Genomic DNA, 15560 nt, shown 5'->3' with positions numbered 1-15560 from the left:
CTGAGTTTACTATATTAATTATTTTCATTTACTATTTAATGAAATTACTATATAGTGAAAGTGTTACAGAGACAAATACATACATATTCTGATGTAGTATAACTGTTGTGATGCCACAATTGGCATTACATATTTATTTTCTATCCTTTTAAAATATCTTTCATTACTTAAGCTTTTTTTTAATAATAGAATTATATTTAAAATAAATCAAAGATTTAATCTTTTAAACGAACAGAAAATATTTATTCTTCTCTTACAGATCAATGTAACGGATACTTTTTATTTCATTACTAATGCAGACTTATTAATTCACTGTCGCCTCTAATCGAAAACAAGAATCTGTTTATAACTTTTCATTCTAAATTTTCAACTGCTAAATGTTTCAGTTGCATGGTTGTAATAATTCTCATAAATTTGTTGGCGACTCGTGATCGCCAAGGTGTTCTTTTAAACGCAATATTGATATGCTGGTTGGCTTTGTTTCGGCTATGCTATATTTTGATAAATCGCCTATTTTGGATCTCCTACCCATACTTTCTATGTCCGTTGGGAATAATTATATTCACTTTTAATTTCAAATTTGTGGAGACTGGGAGTGCCCTTATGGGCCTCCCCAGTCACAATTTCTAACCGTCAGAAATGATATTCTGGCTGTATGATCTCTCAATAGGAGGGTATTCGGATTTCATCCCTTTAAGGGATTTCTATTTTGGATGAAGAAATGGCCATTCTCTATCACCAATTATGCTTAATAAAATCTAAATTTCACTGAACAATTTGTATATTCTTTCCTGGAGACTGTATAAAGTTATCGTCCACTATACGAATATTGGCGGCAACTGACGGAGAACCAAACCTCCGCCATAACTGCATATATATATATTATATATATATATATATATATATATATATATATATATATATATATATATATATATATATATATATATATATATATATATATATATATATATATAATGTCAAAAATGTAAAGGTAGGCAGAGGGGAGTTAAACAAAATAACAATATGACTGCGGCGTATAAATGCGCTTGCTAGCTGGATTCCCGCACGGATCTCAAACAGCATGCATCGTTTCACCAATGTGGAGCTTACCGGCTTGCATTTCATGTATGGGGCTGCACAAGGAAACGAATTAGTTGCTCAGAGGATGTACAGGGAGCGTCAGAAATCACCTGGACGCTGTCTACGGCCAGCATTGGATAGGATGGGGTGGTCAAGTTCCTGGCCACCGCGTTCTCCTGATTTAATCTGCTTGGATTTTTTCTTTTGGGGTCATATTAAAAGCCTGGTGTACGAGAGTCCCATCAAGAAGATTTTGTTGTCCGCTTGTCTGTTGCTGCTTTACATGCGCTCGACATGCCTAACGTCTTTTCTAATGTTCGCCGATCTATGCGCCGTCGCTGTGAATCTTGTATCGATGTTGGTGGCCGCTCTTTCGAGCACCTCTTGTAAACTGTTGATAAATTTTAATTTTCTTTTGTCTTTACTTGTTTTTTTAGTTTCCTCTGATTCATACTGCTTTACAAGCTAGTGCTTTAATGTGCCATTACAGCACACACACTCCTATCCGAAATATGCTTATTTATGTCCCCTCTTCCTACCTTTACATTTTTGACATATATTTTAGGACCACCCTGTATGTATATATATATATATATATATATAAATTTTTTAAACAATAAATGAAAATATTATTAGAAATAATTGACAATAATATTTCAATCTACAATGCTACACAAAAAATCCAAATGAATAAATAAAAAATGAATTAATTTTAATTTCGGACATCATTTTAAATCTACCTTTCCCCTGTCTTTGCTTAACCAAAAGAAATCGGTTTAAACTTATACGCATTCTAATGTGAGACTAAAAATATTTGTTCTTACCAAACATTCCTCCTATGCAGATCAAAGTCCCGAAGATTCCATTTTGAGGAGGCGATCCCGCTGCATCACTAAATTGGGTGTACAAAAAATATTAATATCTTGGGTGTACAAAAAATATTAATATATTGGGTGTACGAAAAATATTAATATATTGGGTGTACAAAAAATATTATTATATTGGGTGTACAAAAAATATTAATATATTGGGTGTACAAAAAATATTAATATATTGGGTGTACAATGGTGAGGCTGCTGTAAGTGAGAGAAATTCATGTGAGTGGTTTCAGAAGTTTAAAACCGGTGAGTTTGACATGGAAGATAAAGAACGCAGTGGAAGGCAGAAATTTCACGAAGACAAGGAATTGGAAGAAGATTCGTCTCAAACTAAAAAAGAACTTGTTCTTACATTACAAGAGATTCAGCGAAGCAATTTCACATCGTTTAAAATCATTGGGAATGATCCAAAAACGAGGAAGTTGGGTACCGTACGAGCTGAAGTCAAGAGACATTGAACGTCGATTTTGCAAGAAAATTGATTTTGATATTTGATAGCACTTCAATGGGAAGTCCTACCAATCCCGCCACATTCGCTAGATCTTGCCCCCTTCTGATTATCACCTATTCAGGTAGATGGCACATGGTCTGTATGAGCAGAAATTTATATCATTTGAAGAAACCAAAGAATGGGTCGATTCGTGAATATCCTCGAAAGATGAAGAGTTCTTTACGACGTGGTATCTGAATGCTCCCAAGAAGATGTGAAAAAGTAATGCCTAGTAATGGAGAATACTTTGAATAAAATATAATTTACCGTTTTTTTTCACAATGAACTTTTTACTTTTGATAGAAAACGGCAAAAACTTATTCGTACTCCCAATAAGTAATAAAATTAGACTACGCAAATAAAGCACAAAATAAAAAAAGGCATACTACAGTTTCGTTTCTATAATTAAAAACCTTCTAAAGTGTTGAAACTCAAAGTTCCGCAATTTTAATAGCATCATTTTATAGAATTTGCTAAAAGCTCAATTCATCAAATAAATTTGGAGAAAAAAGAATTTAAATTGAGCAAAGTATGTTAAAAGGCATTAAGTACACAACGGCAACAAAAAAAATCCAATTTCAATTTAAACATTCATAAAATCTTAACTAATAAATTAGTATCAACACTTTTTTGGTTGCATTAAGATGAAAAGTTTGTGCGCCTGCGTGTCTGTGCATCTTTTACAACACCAGAACCGTGTCAAAGAGGTTAGTAAATCGAACTCGTTATGAGAGGGGGTAACTCACCTTATGAGAGGTAAAATGGCTTCCACATTGCCCCTGGTCACAGCAATGGCATAGGCCGCAGCACACCCTGCCAGAAGAAGTATTCCGAATGTTACGGGGATGTAGCCCCCATGGTTTATGTTGAATTCTGTTACTTTTGTAGCTGTTAGGAGGGCATCTGTAACACACCAAGACATTAAACACAAGCTACTGTATAGTTTGTCTGTGTAAAGAACTCCCCTAGTCATTCGTCTGTAGTGGTGATCGTGGTGACTATGGTTACGAGATTTAAATATTTCAAGTAGGGTTTTTGGATCATTATTTAAGACGGGTTTTGACCCGGGTCGGCGAGAGAAAGGGAATCAGGGGAGAAAGAAGCTCCCTTCTTTGAAATACGCTGTTTCTTGCTTCCATAGCAGACGACCTTAGACTTCGTGACGAGGGGTGTTCTTTCCATACACAAATTATAACAATGTGAAACGAAGTATATAAAATAATTATCAACATTTGAAAATTATTTGATTAGTATCACCGGAAAATAAATATCAACTGACAACTCAGAAATATTTTTTCGGAATAATTCAGTTTCATAGGAAAATTTTCGAAACATGAATTCTACAGAATACTTAAATTTTTTTCTTTTAACTTTATTCTAGAAACTCAGAATAAAATAGGAATTAAAATAAATTAAAAATTTAAAGCAATTTTATTTACAAAGGAGTTCGCCTACCGCTCGCTTAGCTCACCTACCCTCCCTGACGTTTAATTTGAAATTAAATTTTTTTCAAGCGGAGTGAAACATCAAAATCAAAAATTATTCAGCTTATTTTCTCCGATTCAGGTTATTTTCTCAATTACTTAACTTTTGCGTCTTAATATTTCTCATTAAAATATTTATTTTCATTATTTAATGCTATGTTTTCTTTAAAATACTCACACGGAGTTAAAAAAGTATAAGCATCTAACTCATTTTGTAGATAAAATATATTTTTATGTAAATAAAATTTAGGTAAAATGTCATTATTATCTCATATCCTCAATTCACATTTCTGAAATTGATTATTTTTATTTACCATTTTCTGAAATTACTATATTGTGAAAGCATACATAGATTGTGAAAGCATACAGGGACAAATGCATACATATTCTGTTGTAGTATAACTGTACATTTGAATGTGTATCATCAATATTCTGAGAAAATTTTTTATAATTAGTTCCACATATCAATTACCGTCCCAAGTCCAAAAGGGGCCTATAAAACACTATTGATGGCTCTAGTTAAATAAAATGCAACTTCCAGGTTGCAAAGAACACTCTTCTCGGGGAAAAATAAACTTTTAATTGAAGTATTATTTCTTTCCAAAGGAGTGCACAAAAAGAGTGCTTTCTGATATTGTATCGATATAGCCAAGCGTGTTATTTTTACTTATTGTGCTCTATTTAATTTGTTGTAATTTTTGTAAAAAATTTTTTTTTGAGTGCTCCTCACACTATTGTATTAATATATTTTGCTTTGTCTATATTGATACAATATCAGAAAGCACTCTTATTGGCGGATATAATCGTGTGGGCTGATGAAAAGATTATATCTTTTATTTTCTGGTTTTTTTAAAAAAATTTCATCAATTTTTTTTCTTCTTAAATCAGTTTTTTTTTTCATTATTATTTCCCTCCCCCTTTTTTTCCAAATGTCTATAATTTTCCTTTGTTTTATCTTCATTTTGAGCTTATATATATATATATATATATATATATATATATATATATATATATATATATATATATATATATATATATATGAATATGAGACGCCCGGTGACTGAGTGGTAGCTCCTGTGGCACAGGTCCTGGGTTAGAACCTCGGGCCGGGCAAGGTTGACTCAGCCTTTCATCCCTTCAGTGGGTAGATAAATGAGTACCAAGCATGCTTGGGGAACTAAACACTGGGGGTTCCGCGTTCGGCCGACCTCCTAACCGGAACATCTCCTCAAGAAATTGAGCTGAGCACAGTAGGCCTTGGCCCTCTATAGGCTGTCACGCCACTGAGTTTAGTTTAGAGTTAAAAAGGTTTAAAGTTTTCATTGCTAAGGAAAATGTGGTTTGAAGTGGGTTTAAAGTTTTCATTGCTAAGGAAAATGCATAAGAAATGCTTTAGTTTGCTTAAACGAAGATTACCTTCAAGTTGAATTATGAGTTGTGACACTGTACATATTGTATAAACTTATTTGCCGTTTAATTATTATGAAAACCATGAATAAATAGTTGAAATGGCAAATTTTAATTTTAAACCCCTTTTGTTTCTTAAATATAATTTTTTAAATGAAATGCTTTTAAATGGGTGTAAGACAAAGGGATAAGCAAGGTTTGCAGCGCAGAAGTGACATACACTAATAAATCCGCAAGTTGATTTGCGTTGATCGGTCCTTGAGTTTGGCAGAAATAGACAGCCAGAAACATGTTGCAATAAAGTTTGAAAAGAAAACCGAATTATAAAAAAAATAAGATAACTTAAAGAGTAAACAAGTCCTAAATTAATTCATTTTTTGGAACTAATTACCTTGATTTAAAACAAACACAAATGTTAAAAAAAAATGTTTTATATTTTAATTTTTATGTTAATGTAAAAATCACCTCCCTCCCCAAACTCCCTCCGCTGACAAAAAAACATCATAATTCGTTGCCTAAGGAGGAAGATTGTTGTCTTCTGATGTAAAAGATATATTTCCTGCTGCACTCAGCAAAGATTGTGTCCAGATTTTAAAGGAAATAACCAAGGTTGTTTTAAATACGAAGTTTATCTCTTTTTTCATTCTTTTTCCTTATTTCTGAAATATGCGATTCCCTTCACAAAAATTCCCTCTGGTAGTCTCTGCCTGATTGAAGGAAACATTGATCTGTAATTACTAATTTAAACTATGGATTTTGAGTTGCGAGAAATGATGTAGGATAAATTGTGATTATATCGAATAGCTTTAGGAAAAGAAGAAACACTGTACTATTAGGTACAGAGAATGAAATGAGTGAATAAATCGATGACAAATAAAGAGATATCACTCTGAATAATTTTTAATTTAATGATTAGATTTTAGCGAACTAAAAACCTATCTTCATAATTGAAAATGCTAGCCTCAAAATGTTAATTATTTGGTGCTAACTATGAACTTACGGAATCAAGCATATTAATAAAATTTATTTGAATAAACAGGCTTTTTTCGTTTGGATTTGGGTTTTTTAAAATAGAGGGGATCACCACACTATAGAAAATATAATCGAACTAATTTAGTCAGGAAAGCTGTCGCAAGTTTCACTTTATGTAATTTGGCTACCCCCGTAAAACTAATTGTGTAATTCAAAAAATCTTGCCCCTAGGAATGAAACTCTTTTACTCAAAGGTAGTTTAAGGGAAAAAATACTTTTTAATTAATTTTTTTTTTTTTTTACTTTCCAATTTAATAGTAATCGAAAAGTTTTTCAATAGTAAGTCATAACAACTTTTTGCATTACTTTAACAACTTAAATTTACTTACATAAATTTCTAAAAGTATTAGTTTACCGAAAAGGTTTAAAAAAAAAGACGAGAAAATTCTTTAAAGAAATACGCAAAAAAATTAAATAAATAAATAAAATTACTTTGACAGATATTGCAAAAAAAATCTGATTATAATAAGAGTATACAGTATGCGGGCAAAGTTATTGGTAATTACTTTCATAAATAGCCATCCGAAACAGGCGTCACCTAGTCTGTTAGACAACCTAAGTAGTTTAAATTAATGCTCATTGTTGTCTGATTTTCCTTTCGATTTCAATGACTCAATATACATTAAGAGATCAACAATTGAATAAAATGATAATAACCGAGAACAATTTGTTTCGATGAAGACATCTAACTCGCATTTGCTGTACATGGAGAGAGAAACCACGAAAACCTCTCATGGTTAGCAGTACGGCAAAAGGACTCTAACGCATGATCCTTCTACCACTGAGAATATTTGTCGTCAGCACTGTAGTCGTTGCGAGCCGGGTGCGGAGTTCTTATCGACCAACCATCGCTGGAATTCGAACCCTTTTCACCTCATTTGGAGGCGAGAGCTCTATCCCCTGAGCTAGCCACGGTGCTAGGTTTGTCAACTTTTAAGAATGCAGAGCAGCTCATCATTAGTGTTTCAGTCTTCAAAGAGTTAGGTTTCAGCTTCTCAGTCTATCTTCAGTCTCAGCTTCTGTAACAGCTGAAGTCTCTCTCACAGGAAGTTGTGACAGAATAGAACAGAACAAAAAGGTTGTAATCTGGAGCGTATCTTACTGTTAAACTTCTCCAGTATCTGAGTCAATGTTCGTGAAGTTAACAGAAATTTGAATTTTGCCCACTTTGCCAACACAACAGCCACTTGTTCATTACAAAGAATTGAGTTTAAATCAGTGGAGCTTTTTTTCCTATGTCCTCTGTTCCAAGTTCAAACATTTTTTCTTTTTTAAGGCCAATCCGAAGAGCTAAAAACATGCACTGATGTTAACGCATACGCATAAATCTTTCTGCACTGCACATCTTTGCATATTTATTTAATAAAGTCCAAAACAATTGCCCAAATTTTTTATATTTGTCTTTTAAAAGCTCACAACTCAATGAAAAATGTGGTATTCTGATTTGAAACACAGCATTTAATAAAAAAAAAACTTTCCTCGCCAGCCCTAACTATTCGATCGCCAATGGCGAGCTGGTGAATGGCAGTTTTGCGCTCTGTCTCAGAGTCTAACAATGTTGTAGATGAAAGTAGAAAGAATCATAATGTATGCAGCATTTCTCCAGTTTTTTCCCCTCTGAAATCCTAGTTGTAACATCTTTATCAAGGATGAGTGAGTTTCAAAATGAAAGCTGTCTAAAAATTGAATTAAGAGAATAATAACCGTTTTAAGAAGTTGCGTACTCAATTATGTATTTCGTAGAGAAATCTTGCTCCATTGAATTTAAATATCAAGTTTTAGACATTTTTTATGGCTAACCATGGCTTACTCGTTTATAATTAACTAGCTCAGTACCCGTTCTTAATACATGATATAAAAATTGATATTGATCATCACAACGAAATCAGAAATCACTCCCAAGACTGATACAAGACACAAATAATTCGAATTTAATTTATTTTATTTATTATCTGTTGCCTTTCCTGGTAGATTTGCTTTTTTTAGATTAAGCAAAACAAGTTTTAAATAACCACTTTAACAAAATAAAGATTATCTGTAATCAGTTCTTTTCGTCGTTGAACAGCCGACCCAACTTTATAGGTTTACGACTACTAATGTTCAACTCCGTGGCCTTGTTATTTTGAACCCAATCCAGAAGAAAAGGGAACTCCTGGATCAAGTATTGGGAGACATTTGCTTTCATTGCGGACTTTTTTTGTTGAAACTGACACACATTTGCGTTACATGGAAAGGAAAACAAGGAAAACCTCCCACTGTCAGCCTGACGACAAGGGGACTCTAACCCGTGATCCGTATATCACTGAGGATATTTTACGCTATTGCTATGTAATTGCTATGTACATTGCTACGTAATTACATTGCTATGTAAGAGCTACCTGAACATCTAAGGTATATTTTTCCAAGTAATTTCTATGCTGAATTTCTTGAGCTAAAAAATATTTTTTATTGGATAACTAGTTAAGAAGTTACCAGTGTCATTTAGATACTAGGGTTTTGTGCACAAAAAGTACAATCTTGTAATGCATTTATATACGAATCTCACATTGCTATACAGACAAGTGAGGTATTGTTTCCTATGTATGTTTTGTAGCTTGACTGAATGCGAACACAAATAAGAAAAAACTTATATATATATCATACCTGCCAACCCTACCGGATTTTCCGGAAGATTTTATTTTCATATTTAAAGTGGTAGTAAATATATACTATTTTTCTTTTATAAACTTAATTTTTAAATGATTTTGATCACCACTATTCTTTCAAAAATTAAGCACATATATTAATATGCGGTACTATCATGGTTGACAACTTAAGTTTTTTCAAATGCAACGTATTTGTTTGCTTAAAATTTTAATTCCATTTTAATTCCATTTTAATACCACTGGGAAAAATAATAATGGAAGGGATTAAAAGTTGGCAGGTATGATATATATCTACTATACTTTTTCAATTGTACTAATAATTTAAAATTAATTCCTTATAAATTAAAAGCTATTTATCGTATTGACTTGAATTTTACTTCATTCAATTTAACATGAGAAATTACATAGAAAATACAGATACCCTATAGATTGCAATGTAAAAAGTGTACACAAATGCATATCAATAGAAGTATTTTAAGACATAAAGTGCTTTTCAGCTTTTAAACCATTCATTCTGTTGACTTTTGTATAGTCTCCTGGCATTAAACTTAAAATCCTACCTAAGAAACAAGGTACTTGTTTAGATGGCAAACTCAACTGCGTGATTATGAGCAAGTACAAATTTGTACTTTCTCTACGTGAAGCCCTTATATTTTTTAAATTAATCATCTGATACTATCAAGATTTATTCCATTCAGTTCATGTTAAAAGTTGCATAGGAAACAATAATTCAATTGAATGTTTATATGCGATTCAATTCCCCCCCCCCCTCAAATCATCTCCATTTCCCTCAAAAAAAGGAGAAGCATACAGAGGAGAGAAAAAAAAGTTTTCAGGTATCAAAAAAAAAAAAAAAAAAAAAAAAAAAAAAAAAAAACATTTTTTTTTAGCATTAATTTTTCTGAAGAAAACCTTTTTTATTGTTGTAACTGGAATAAGATGTATTTCATCGAAATTGAACGAAATTGTGCTCGCGACAAATTGTGCCTGCGAGGAGTTGTAACCGCGATGAATTTTACCCATAATGAATTGTGCTCGCTATTTATTGTGCTTCCGACGAGTTGTGCTCACGATAAATTCTGTTTGCGACGAGTTGGGTTTACGATGAACTGTCGTTGCGACGAATTATGCTCGCGACGGATTGCTTTGCGTCGAATTGTGCGTAATGAATAGTCGCAGAAATGCAACTAGAGAGTTGAAATTTAACGTTTTAATAGGGGCATTTCATTTTAAGAACTTAACAACACTAGTTGTTTTTCTTCTCAAAATTATAATTAGTTCGATAGTAAATGGAATTTTAAGTGCCTCTTTCGTAAATTTTTTCCCACTTATTTCTTTTTTCTTTACGTAACTTTAAGTCGTATTTTGTTCTGCGGCTCAAAAACTATAAGACTTTAAAATTGCAAAAGGATGTAGAAAAATGCACAAAGAGTACAATAGAAGGAAAAAAGATTAAGATTCGATTTGCGAATTATAAATTGTTATAAAAATAGTAAATGATGATGTGCGGGTAGCTCTGCAGCCCACTGAAATACAATTACAGATTTGAAATTTGACATACTAAAAGGACCATTTTCCTTTAGATTTTTAAAAAAAATGAGAAGCAATCATGGGGGATACTGAACGGCGCGATCAGGATGCGAAGCTTACTAGCTATATAAATCTTAGAAGGTTTTAGCCCATATTAAATTATGTTTTTAGCACAGCTCAGTGTAAAATGGTTTTCACCGGGAATAATTGGCCGGGATAGCCAGGTTGGCATGGCGCTGGACTTATGTTCGTGAGACCGGAGGTCGAATCCAGCAGGCCGAAGAATGGTGACTGGTGCGCGTTAAATCTGTTGGGTCACAAAGTACTCCACGATCCCATTACAAATTATACTTCTGGAAGTACTGAATTGAAAATTGGTCGTTCTCTGGTTCAGGTCAAAATTTCGAGCTCTGGATGAATGAATGAATGGGTCTACCCTATAAATGGGTGTGCCAGAAGTCGAATTCTCGGCCATAGATGGCACCCCGTCTTCCTTAATTTCCGACTAGGACAGTCAGGAAAAATTATTCTATTGGCCCGTATGCTAATTTGCAAAATATTCAAAAGCTATGACCATCTTTAGAAAGTAGACGATTATGTATGGATCACTCTTTTCAACTATTGATTCATTATAATTGATTTATAGTTTATAGGTATTTGATGAATAAAAGTAAAATTAAAGCCTAGAACTTTTAATTACTTGAAGAATTTATCTGTGCAGATTACCTCTGATTAAACAAGCTGTTCAATCATTGTTTTAATTTGAATCCTTAAGATAATTCTAGATTCCTACTCGTAAGAGATGTAGTTTTGTCGTTCTGTGACGTTTAAAATTGCTGACGGTTAAGTCCGTAAAAATAAAATCGATTAATAAATGTACTCGATCACTAATTTATTTGAAGTTCCCAGAAAGATATTTAAAGCTTGTTTGCAGAAACTTTGCAGCAGCGGGCGCTACAAATCTTCGTAAGATTATTTTTCATCTTATAATTAGTTGTGCAACGTATTAAGTAGTTCTGTAACATTTAACATTATTGACGGTTAAGTTTATAGAAAAAAAAATCGATTAGTGAAAGTACTCGATCTCTAACTTATTTAATGTTCCCTGAATTATATTTAAAGCTTAGTTGCAGAATTTTTGTAACAGTGGGAGCTACAAATCATCTTAAGCAGCTCTAGATTAATTTTTCTTCTGATAAGTGGAATCTGTAACATTTAAAATTGCTGACAGATAAGTATGCAGAAAAAAAATCGATTCGTAAAAGTACTCGATCTCTAACTTATTTAATGTTCCCTGAATTATATTTAAAGCTTAGTTGCAGAATTTTTGTAACAGTGGGAGCTACAAATCATCTTAAGCAGCTTTAGATTAATTTTTCTTCTGATAAGTAGGGTCTGTAACATTTAAAATTGCTGACAGGTAAGTATGTAGAAAAAAAATCGATTCGTAAAAGTACTCGATCTCTAACTTATTTAATGTTCCCTGAATTATATTTAAAGCTTAGTTGCAGATTTTTTGTAACAGTAGGAGCTACAAATCATCTTAAGCTGCTTTAGATTATTTTTCTTCTGATAAGTAGGGTCTGTAACATTTAAAATTGCTGACAGATAAGTATGTAGAAAAAAAATCGATTCGTAAAAGTACTCGATCTCTAACTTATTTAATGTTCCCTGAATTATATTTAAAGCTTAGTTGCAGAATTATTGTAACAGCTGGCGCTACAAATTATCTGAAGCAGCTGTAGATTATTTTTCATCTTATAAAATTTTTCATAAAAAACAGAAATAATGGCTAGAATGCTACAGGGAAAAATTTAGAAAAATAATGGTAAAAAAAAACAAAACATTTTTTATTTTATTTTCGCTAATTTCTTTAAAATTTTGGTCATTTGGTTAAGGGTTTTTACTTTGTAAATGACATTTAGTCCACTATTTTTTAAGTAATGTGAAAAAGAGTAAATTTCTGTTCTGTATAATTTTTATCAATCTTTAGAGCTTGTAAGTTTAATCAAACTTTTACAAAAACATCTTTTGTCAGCGCAAGGACTGCAAACAAAATTTTTACTGCAGCTGCATACAGTTGAAGCTTAGCCGAAAAAATTTTTTGCTACCAGGAGTGATCAGTCCTGTGCATCAATTATTTCATCAGAAAGTAACAATATTTAATGATCACTTAGCAAGTCATATAATGTTCTTAATATGAGCGATGTTTAAGACCAAGTTCAGATGACTTTTACAGTATAAATTCTTGAATATTTCTGTACGATATTTTTTCAAATTATTATTCTAATAATTTAATCGATACTGTAATGGAAAATTGTTACACAAAAAGCGCAACAATATGTGCTTTGTTTTATCATAAAATTTATACTTTAAAACTAGAGCAAAATTATAATTTTTTAAGCAAATAATTTTATAAGTGATTTTAGAATTTTTTTTTTTTCTAACTTATAATTTTGAGAATTCGTTGTTATGGAAATAACAAATTTTTGCATAACAACTTATTCTACAGCAAAAATATATACGGTTCAAACGATTTTTTAACAGAAGAATTTTTGAAATCGTGTTTTAATATTTTATCTGTTTTTATTTAATCAGTATGGTATTTTTGCAAATTATTATTCTAATAATATAATCGACGCTATGAGAGAAAATTGTTATACAAAAAGATCTACGATATGCGTTTTATTTTATAAAATGTAAACTTTAAAGCGAAAATTATAATTTTTTAAACAAATAATTTTATGAATGATTTTAAAAGTCTTTTTCTAACTTATAATTTGAGAATTCGTTGTTATAGAAATAACTAACGTGTTTTTGTATAACAACTTATTCTATAGCAAAAATGTATACGATACAAACGATTTTTTAACCGAAGCATTTTTGAAATCGTGTTTTAATATTTTACCTGTTAATATTATAGCCTATAATAAGTGCAATATTCTTTCAAATTATTACTTTAATAATTTAATCGACGCTATAAGAGAAAATTGTTACTTAAAATGAGCTACGATGATATGTGTTATGTTTTATCATAAAATTTAAACTTTAAAGCTAGAACGAAATTATAATTTTTTGAGCTAATAATTTTATGAATGATTTTAAAAATCTAATGCATTTTTGAATAACAACTTATTCTATAGCAAAACTTCATACTGTAAAAACGATTTTATTTAATCGCGATTTAATATTTTTCTAATTTATAATTTTGAGAATTCGTTTTTATGGAAATAACTAATGCATTTTTGAATAACAACTTATACTATAGCAAAAATGTATACAGTAAAAACGATTTTTTTAACAGAAGCATTTTTGAAATCGTGTTTTAATATTTTTCTAACTTACATTTTTGAGAATTCGTTTTTATGTAAATAACTAATGCATTTTTAAATAACAACTTATTCTATAGCAAAAAAATACAGTACAAACGATTTTTTAACAGAAGCATTTTTGAAATCGTGCTTATATTTTTCTAACTTAAATTTTTGAAAATCTGTTGCTATGGAAATAACTAATGCATTTTTGAATAACAACTTATTTTATCGCAAAAGTGTACGCGGTACAAATGATTTTTTTAACTTAAGCATTTTTGAAATCGTGTTTTAATATTTTTCTAACTCATATTTTTGAGAATTCGTTGCTATGGATATAACTAATGCACTTTTTCAATTACAACTTATTCTATAGCAAAAATTTATACGGTACAAAGATTTTTTAACTGAAGAATTTTTGAAATCGTGTTTTAATATATTTCTTTACCAAAAAGTCAAAACCATTTTCTTTTTTTAAAAAAGTTTAACATTGAAAAACATTTTTTGCAGTAATTTGAGTCAAAGTTTAAATTTTAAACCGAATTTCAACACATTTCTTAACGTAAGATTTCAATGCATTTCATTATTGGAGACATTATCTTAGAATGTGTGCGAAATATCGGGTAAAGAGCAACTTACCATTGCCTTTGCTGCTTTCCATGGCGTCTTGTTTTTATGTATGAAAGGAAAAGTGTTATGAAGATCACGGGGCTAATATTCGGTTGAATAGAGGAAAGAGTGAAAACAGGTTTGAATGTTGGTAGTGGGCAAGGACAACTGAATGGGTTACGTGAGCTCAAATATTCCATTTTTTTTCTTCTTATCTCTTGATTATATCTATATGTTTTTTTTATTGCAGCACATCACTTTTTCTTTATTTGCTTATTCTATCAATATAATAAAAAAACTTTTGCCTTAAGCCTCAACTTGTTATAAGAAAATGGCTGATTGTATTATAGCATGGATTACAAGTAATATTAAAGTAATGTACTTACAAAGTAATATAACGTGTTTTTTTTTTTTTTTTTGTAAAGAGCGTTTTGTTGATGTTTGAATTACAATGGTAAAAATTTGAAAAAGTGTCAGAGAAAGATTGAAAAAACGGACTGCTCTTACTAATTAAGTGTATTTGTGAATAAAAGACCAAAGAAACTGACCAAGTTATTCCTGAAATTTTAAATGAAAATTAAAACTTTTAAAATTTTCAACAGCCTTACGTGACACCACAGTCACCACTCTAAATATTTACCCCTCGTTTGTGTTTTAAGTAACGAAGGATGAGTAGCCAAATCTTTCAACAAAAAATAAGTACCTTTTAAGCACTATATACATAAACAAAATAATTTTCAGACTTTACATTATCATTATAAAATATCTAGTTTCTGACAAAGAACTCTTTTCTTGATTATATTAGCCACCATAAAAAGATAAGAGAGATTTTTCGGTTCGATAGCAGAAGGTGGAAAATCAAGCCTGAAAATGAGAATATCTAACAGTTACACACGAGGGTGCTGGAATCTCACCGAAATCAGCTCAGGAGACGCACATGCGGAGGCGGAAGTACTTCATAAAACATGTAAATTGATTGCTGCTTTCATACGCTATGGACCGACGATATGCCGAAATAGATTGTGGTTGAATGAATTGTGAAAACGTTGAATAGAACAATGTGAAAACCACGCTTTTGCAAAATCGACATG

The 15560-nt window shown here is 31.3% G+C and overlaps 1 protein-coding gene across 1 annotated transcript in view; it reads right to left on the bottom strand.

Annotated features, from left to right (window-relative positions):
* LOC107453059 (uncharacterized) overlaps positions 1 to 14649 on the bottom strand; it is a 36632-nt gene extending 21983 nt beyond the window's left edge. Inside the window, exons 1-3 of the mRNA XM_087169407.1 lie at positions 14500 to 14649; positions 3198 to 3354; positions 1908 to 1975 (exon numbers count right to left, since the gene is read on the bottom strand). Of these exons, the coding sequence (XP_087025533.1) occupies positions 1908 to 1975; positions 3198 to 3354; positions 14500 to 14521 (247 nt within the window). The 5' untranslated portion in view covers positions 14522 to 14649. The remainder of the gene's footprint in view (positions 1 to 1907; positions 1976 to 3197; positions 3355 to 14499) is intronic.
* Positions 14650 to 15560: the final 911 nt, after the last annotated feature.

The sequence above is a fragment of the Parasteatoda tepidariorum genome, chromosome 8 (assembly GCF_982258835.1).
Source record: "Parasteatoda tepidariorum strain Cologne lab strain chromosome 8, Ptep-v5.0, whole genome shotgun sequence".
Lineage (NCBI taxonomy): Eukaryota > Metazoa > Arthropoda > Arachnida > Araneae > Theridiidae > Parasteatoda > Parasteatoda tepidariorum.
This window is presented reverse-complemented; position numbering and strand designations above follow the sequence as displayed.